The 8,164-nt window shown below is 37.5% G+C and overlaps 1 protein-coding gene across 2 annotated transcripts in view; it reads left to right on the top strand.

Moving 5' to 3' along the window:
• Positions 1–8,164, top strand: part of LOC108972946 (vitamin K-dependent gamma-carboxylase) — a 20,237-nt gene that overhangs the window by 10,594 nt on the left and 1,479 nt on the right. The window contains exons 2-6 of one of the 2 annotated variants that reach the window (XM_018939900.1): positions 4,771–5,080; positions 5,152–5,473; positions 5,534–5,880; positions 5,941–6,983; positions 7,074–7,675. In XM_018939900.1, the coding sequence (XP_018795445.1) occupies positions 4,783–5,080; positions 5,152–5,473; positions 5,534–5,880; positions 5,941–6,983; positions 7,074–7,091 (2,028 nt within the window). In that variant the 5' untranslated portion in view covers positions 4,771–4,782 and the 3' untranslated portion in view covers positions 7,092–7,675. Of the gene's footprint in view, positions 1–4,770; positions 5,081–5,151; positions 5,474–5,533; positions 5,881–5,940; positions 6,984–7,073; positions 7,676–8,164 lie in introns of those variants that run through there. The other variant, XM_018939899.1, reaches the window with a different exon arrangement.

The following is an 8,164-nucleotide window of genomic DNA, read 5'->3' as shown; positions in this document are numbered from 1 at the left end:
TTTAATTATAAAGTTTTTTAGTGAAAATTATCACTTTGAATTAGTAATGTAACAGAATAATGGTGACGCTTTTTTAATTAAACTGCAATTTAATATTTTTTTTTTTTGAAATTTAATACAAATAATTTTATTAAAAAAACTCTGCTTCGAAAAATTTTCTAAATGCATAACTTAAATAAAAAAATATATATTAATACGCTGGAATTGTTCGGCAATGCATAAATTTATTGACTATTTGTACTTAGCAAGTCGGTAGTTTAGCAACTAACTGTTTTAGAAATCAGTCATAAATGTCTGGCAATTCAATTCATAAAGTAAAACACTAAACACGAAAAAGTTGATAAAAAACATTTTCCTTAAAATAAATTTTTGAATACATTTTTGTTTTTGTTTTTTTAAACCCATAAATATTTCTAATATCGAACAAAAATACTTTTCTAACCTCAAAATATTTTCTCTAACGAAAAAATTATATTTTTCGCAATATAAAGTTTATACCAAAAGACATACATATGTATATGTATATAATATATATGGCAATCTAATGCATAGCACACAGTAAATACCATTTAAATGACGCTGCGAAATTTCGGCAGTGCGAATTTTAAGATTTAACCGCAGGAAAAGCATAAAAAAGAAGCTAAAACAGAAACCGACAAAAAGTGTGAAAGCAAAAACGGAAATGTTTAATTTATTGACGGGATTTAAAATATTGCAAGTAAACATAACGCATACTAACACAAACACACTTACATTTATTCAAATTCAAGAAGTTGCTGAACGAAATGCAGAAGAACAAGAAAAAAAACTTTATAAAAAGTAAAAGGTGAAATATGCCAACAAACATACCTATGTATTTATCAAACATTCTAATACATACATGCACATATATATATACAAGCCTACATATATATGTGGCTGTGTGCAAGCAAGAGAATATATGAAAATTGTGCTTGTAGTGTCTTCAAATGCATTCTCAAGAGCATTCCTTTAGAAAATTCTGAAAATATGATATGATAATACAGTTATAATAACAACAACAACAATGAACACCGCAATTTCCTGCAGCAGTGCTGCCATTTCGGCGCGCATTGCGACTTTCTTTCACAAAACTGCAAAGCAAATTGTCGGTATTTTATATCATTTTAACGAAAATATGTGCAACAGCAACAACCACAACAGCGAGAATTGGCGTATTTTATTGCATTTTAGCAAGAACTGATCTATGCGCACACGCACACGTGCGCAACAATTGCGTGGGTGTGTGTGTGCATGCGCGCAGCTGTTGGCACTACACATGTATGAGCGAAGCGAATGTGTTTAAAAAGTAGGAACTTTAAAAATCCGCATATTCGCATTTCCGCAATAAAGTTCATTTTTTAGTAAAAAAAAAAATATTAAAAAAAAAACCCCAAAAAAAATATATAATAACAATAATGGTAGTTATTTATTCAAAGTGTATTTAGTATACAATATGCATGCATGTATTTATGTCGAATTTTTAAATAAATTCTAAAAACTAAAAAAAGCATTTTGTCTTTAAATTAACAAAAATAATATTTTTTTGAAGAAAAACCACAGGCACTCCAAATTTAATGGGAAATATTTATTATCATTATTTGCCATTTGTTTTTTGAAGATTATCTCTTCCAAATGTTGGCCGTAGCTATGACTTAGGTATTCGTTGAGTCAAATATGCGATGACTTGTTCGAGCATTTCGACTGGTAACTAGCGAATGACACGCGTAATGTTTCGCTCCGCGGCCAGAACCGTTGGGGGATTGTCCGCATAGACTTTATCCTTTACATATCCGCGTAGGAAAAAGTTCACGGTATAATGTCACACGATCTTGTTGACACCAAATAGTCGGTTATTAGGACGCGATAACGGTCGCCATTAACGATTACATTCTCACTGGTATCATTTTTGAAGAAATATGGACCGATAATTTCACCGGTCCACAAACTACATAAAAATGTTGTTTTTTCTGTATGAAATGGCAGCTCTTGTATCTCTTCAGGTTGCTCTTCGTCACAAATGCGACAATTTCGTTTGTTTACATATCGTTTGAGCCAGAAATGGGCCTCATCGCTAAACATAATTAGGCTCGAAACGCCGGATCTTCTTGGAACTTTTCGAGAGCCAATAGAGCGTAGCGAGGTTGCTTGGAAAGGTCGAGCGGTTTCAGTTCTTGCAGAAGATTTATTTTGTACACTTTCAATTTAAGATGTCGACGTAAAAAGCGCCAAGTCGTTCTATACGTTGCTCCAAGTTGGTGCGAACGGCGCCGAATCGAATCTCCACGATCTTCATGTACACTCTCAGCTACGGGTGCTATATTTTCTGCACTGAATGCTGAACGTGGTCTATTTGGTCGAATATTGTCCAAAAATGTATGCTGAATCTCAAGATGAGTTATTTTTGCAAATAGTACGCTCATTAGCTCGATTTTGATGACCGTAAGTTAGTTCATTGCAGGAACACGAGGAGTCTGTTTTCATTATCCTTCCTTATAGAATAGTAGCTGTCTTCGATTCGCCAATCGTTGGAGAGTAGCGAATTAAACAAGCTATACCAAGCAAGTGGGCAGCACTTGCAGTGCAACCCTGCGATAACATATTTACTGATGCATGCACGATAGGGTAATGATTCTTCCTTATTGAAGAAATTTCCTTTTCGCAATAAAAACGTTGCAGTAACGTTTAGTGTTGTCCTCTATAAATAACTAAAATGGACTTTAAATCTTAATTTTTAAATATGCAAGAAAAATAAATTTGTTTTTTCCTTTGTTACTTATATAATATAAGACATTGAAGATAGCTACTATATCACATTATTGAGGTATCCCCATACTCTCTCGCACGAAGTCAACTCAATAACTTTGTCGTTGCTTTTAGAGATATTTCTTTTGCAAGAGAGCAGAGAAATGGCGAATCGGAGACAGTTAATATGATCTAATACTTGGTAGATCGTGCTTTTTTTGCGAGTGCGCAGTTGGCAATGCCTTCCGCATCATCTCTGTTGTCGTCACAGCAACGGTATATAATATTGTACCTGCAATTCAACTTTTCGCGAAGTATTACTTATGACGGAAATAATGTATAATTTTTAACTTTTGGGGGAGAACTCTCCGCAGTTCCTAATACTAATAACCTAATACTGCTCTGTAAGCTGATGCAACTCTGCGAGGTGCGGTACAGTGCACTCTGGCCATTACCTTACGCTGGTTTTGAGCATATCTGCCTACATCTCTGCTCCATATAATAGGAAGCTGATAGTCGTCGATATTAAAAGCTTTCTCTTTCTTTGATGGGCCACATATGTTGGCCATTAGCCGGCTATGTTGGAATGAAGATAGTTAATATGGGGTCCAGCCCTACACCTAGGTAGTTTCGAGACAACTTATTTGTTATCTGTAGTATCTCTGTTGTTTTTCGTAGCGAACTGGTTGTGTAAGTCGAGCCATCGTTGCCTCCGTACCATTGTTCGCACTTCTTCTGTATCGAGTGCTCTGATTATTGGTGTGATTCTTCTGGCATTTGAAGTTTTAGTATATCGTCGTAGCTGATGTTCCACAAGTCTGGCCCTAGAATAGATTCTTATGCTGCTCCTGACGTAACCGCTATCTGTCATGATCTCTCTTTAGTTTGGTATAGCAGTTTTCTATTACTAAAGTAGATCCGTCCCCAAAGCTTTGAGATAGTCGAGGATTCTAAGGCTTTTTTCGAGACCGTTCAATCATGTCCACCCATATAGCCATAATCAATACAAATTACAAATACTGCCGCCATGTTTACTAGACCTACATATACATCAGTTATCTTACATACAACGTATTGTCCTTTTGTATAAAAATTATCTGTCTCTAAATGTGTCTTAAGTAACGTTTGAATAGTAACATAGCCTCCACCCATTTTTACTCCAAAATGACAATTTTTAAGCAACCATGAAGAAGCTGTTTTTTGTTAGAGGAAAAACTTCAAATCTCTTCAATATTTTACTAATATTTCCTGCTGATCGTTTTCCTCTTTTTTGAAATATTGAAATCGAAAACATGCCAACATGAACTCTTAAGGCGGAAAAGTATACTTTGCGGCAAGCTTCGACAAGGATCGTTCGGTGTGTATTAGAAAATTAAATACATTCTTATTTAGTGGTTTTCACCCAAGTCTGTATTAAAAATGCGATGCAGCCATTCTGTTTTTGAAGACCTCGATTTTATGGGGTATGAATGTCAGCATGAAACTTCGAATATTGACTAATAGTATGCAGATTGGTTCTATACAAGTGTCATCTAGAGTATTAAACCCCAGGAATTCGTAACTCGGTTAATATCATCTGGGGACACGGTGATATAGAAATAGTAGGAAATGAAAAGGCAGATGAGCTGAAGACACAATTCTCCCAGGCCATTTGGCTTCTTCATCTCCGATCTTAGAACAGAGCATAAAACAAAGTTACTTTGGGAACTGTTGAAGGAAGACAAGCCACAAATCTCCTACTTCTAGGCAAAAGTGAGTTTAAAAATTAGAAAGAAGAATAAGGAGGAGTGATTTTTGCGCTTTTATAGTAGCACTTCACTTTGGGTAGTGAAAAAGAGAAAGAAGCAGACAAATTGATATTTTAAAGAATGATTAAATTGGATATCCGCGGTTGACTGATATACAGCGTGCCCTTGCCTAGTAGGAAAATTTAAAAAATATGACATTACGATTTTATAAAATCTTTCAATTTACAAACGTAATTAATACATAATATAATCTTTATAGACACTCACGACTATGACCGCCACAAAAAGGTCGCCGAAAACAAAAAGCCCATCCAAGGTTCTAGCCAGCAAAAAAGCAGCTAATGAACAAGAAATGGCGAATAATGAAACAATTAGCTACCAGTACGACGGTGATGATGAAAAAAAGCAACGCGACACTCCAAATCCAGAAGGAAAGTGTAAACTCCACGACATCTTCCATTCTTGTACTGGCTACAAGTTAGACACATTCACATCGTATACAAACTTCACCAACTGGTTACATCGGCCAGTCGATGCCTCAGCGCTTGGAGTTTTTCGTATGCTCTACGGTACGGTTATACGCCTCTGAACGAAAATCCGATATCAGAGTTTTAAATTGAAAATTTTGTCCAACATACAGGTTTGGCAATGTGCATCGATATCGCGGAGGAGCGTGGAGGCAGTCAAATGGATACACGCTTCGGCGAGCCACAGCACTGTCACTTTCCGCTTTTCGACGGCATTAAAGCATACCCACTGCCGGTGATGGGTTGCATTTATCTGCTCATGTGGCTTGGCGCCCTCGGCATTATGCTGGGCTATCGTTATCGCCTTAGCTGTCTGGCGTATATTGTGCCCTATTGGTATATATTTTTACTCGATAAGCCGGCGTGGAACAACCATAGTTATTTATTCGGTTTGATTGGGACAATATTGCTCTTTACTGGAGCCAATCGATACTGGTGAGTTCGGGTAGTCAATTGCCGTTTGTATAGCGTTTTATGTCTTCTCATTTATCGCAGCTCCTTGGACAAGTATCTGCAGCCGAATATGCCGGACACTGTGCCCTATTGGAATTACTTTCTCATCAAGTTCCAATTTTTCGTGCTCTATATGTACGCCGGACTGAAGAAGTTGACTGCGGAATGGCTTTCGGGTTATGCGATGTCAAGCCTTAGTGAACATTGGGTCTTTACACCATTTCGCTCATTGTTGTCGTCCGATTTGACAGATCTACTGATTGTGCATTGGTTTACGGCGATCTTCGACTTTTCTATTGCCTTCTTTATGACCTGGGAAGCAACCAGATTACTGGCCACACCCTTTATGCTCAGCTTTCACTTAATGAACTCGCGTCTCTTTGTTATAGGTGCGTTTTATAAGCAATTTATTATAATGTATTTTTATAGTAAGATTTTACAAATTACAGGCATGTTCCCTTGGGTATGTCTGGCGGAAGTGCCGCTCTTCTTTGGCTTCAGTTGGCCGCGAAAAATAAGTCTCAAGTGTTTAATGCAATTTGTCAGCTCCCCAACCATTTGTAAAGCTAAAAATAAGCAGCAGCAATCACAAAACTCTGTAGAACCGAAAGAAGCTACAGAAATTAATGCCGCTTCAGGAGCTGTGGCTGCCAGTACCCAATCCACAACCAGCAACAGTGACGATCAGATTGAAAAAACAGCAACAATAAATTTCGCTACTAAAGTGCGTACAGCGCTCGTCTTGTTCTACTGCGCTCTGCAACTATTTCTACCCTATTCCCATTTCATCACGAAAGGCTATAATAATTGGACCGAAGGCCTCTATGGCTATTCCTGGAACATGATGGTGCACACGTACGACACGGTGCTAACCTCGGTGAAACTTGTCGATAATTCTAACGGTGAAGTACACTACTTGGATCCATATGCCTTCACAGAGTACGATCGTTGGACCAAACATGCCGATATGGCCTATCAGTATGCCAAGTGTATTGAGGCGAATATACGCGACGACTATGCGCGCAATCCACAAGCGAGTCCACTGAGTTCGACGAATATTTCAATATATTTTGATATTTGGTGTTCAATGAATGGACGCTTTCAACAGCGCGTCTATGATCCGCGTGTCGACCTCTTAAAAGCCGAGTGGTCACCATTCAAGCACACCAGTTGGTCATTGCCACTGTTGAATGAACTGAATTATATGCGCCCGAAATTGAAGACGATGACCGATGACGTAATGGCTTGGAGTAATTACTCGGATGTCATATTTGTTGCCGACTTTCCGGGTCTAACATTGGATAACTATATTTCGACTGACTTGACAAATGTGACACTAACTATTTTGGCTGGTAATGTGCGCTATAAGAGTGACGATGAGGATGAGGCTTACTTTCTGACGGCGGGCAAAAGTTTTGGGCTGCAAAGTGGTGAGACGCATCATATTACAACGATCGGATTAAAGCCATCTTCATATCTCTATACATTTATGGTGAGCAAGCGCACGATTATATAATAAGTGCTTCGGACATATTTGCTAAATAACGAACCGTTTTCTCCTGAACTGCGTTGATCGAAGTAGACGTTGTCATCAATGTAAGCAAGCGACTATTGCCATCAGATTGAATCATAAGTAAAAGGGTGTTAGTTGGGTGCGTTTCAAAGGAGCCTAAACCTATGCCTACATATGTAACATTAGAGAAATTGAACTCTTCAAATAAACCAGAGATACTGAAGACGTTGGTGGTCCAAATGGCCTCAAACGAGTGTATTGTGTAAGGTCTCACCACGTTATCAGTGTATTTTATGATTTTTGACTAGATGCTTCAGGGGTGCGATTCCCCAATATGCAGTGTCATTTTCTTCCATTACAGTTGAGCCAATGCGTTCCTTACTGGTTTCAACTCAACACAGTTGAATTGAAGGCGAAGAAATCCAACTACAGACCAACGCAACTCTTATGCTTTGGTATTACGAACTTCAACTATTTTCGGTCGAAGTGTAATCGGCGTTGCCAATCTAAAAAATAAAGATCTGCCAGATAATTAAAGAGCTAAAAAATTTTAAATGAAAAATAAAAACAAATACAAATAAGTTATTGCTGGTGAAAGAATTAAAAAAGAGAATCTTGTGTGTGAAATACTTCTCATAATCATTCAAGGTAAATCCGATAAGAACGAATACACCTAGTGCTATGCGATAAATCATTAACTAATCGGGTGTCACCGAACATTTTATACTCTCGCATCAAATAAAGTATTTGTGTAAAGTTTTATTCCGCTATCATCATTGGTTCCTAATGTATAAATTATACAGAGAAGGCATCAGATAGAATTCGAAATAGCGTTATATTGAAAGAAGGCGTGGTTGTGAACCGATTTCACCCATATTTCATACATGTCATCAGGGTGTTAAGAAAATATTATATACCGAATTTCATTGAAATCGGTATAGTAGTTCCTGAGATATGGTTTTTGGTCTATAAGCGACGCCACGCCCATTTTCAATTTTTAAAAAAAGCCTAGATGCAGCTTCTTTCTGATATTTCTTCCGTAAAATTTAGTGTTTGTGGCGTACGTTTTTTGTTAGTCGGTTAACGCACTTTTAGTGATTTTCAACATAACCTTTGTATGGGAGGTGGGCGTGGTTATTATCCGATTTCTTCCATTTTTG

Source organism: Bactrocera latifrons, unplaced genomic scaffold, assembly GCF_001853355.1.
Source record: "Bactrocera latifrons isolate USDA-ARS-PBARC rearing strain unplaced genomic scaffold, ASM185335v1 scaffold_44, whole genome shotgun sequence".
NCBI classification, from domain to species: domain Eukaryota; kingdom Metazoa; phylum Arthropoda; class Insecta; order Diptera; family Tephritidae; genus Bactrocera; species Bactrocera latifrons.
This window is presented reverse-complemented; position numbering and strand designations above follow the sequence as displayed.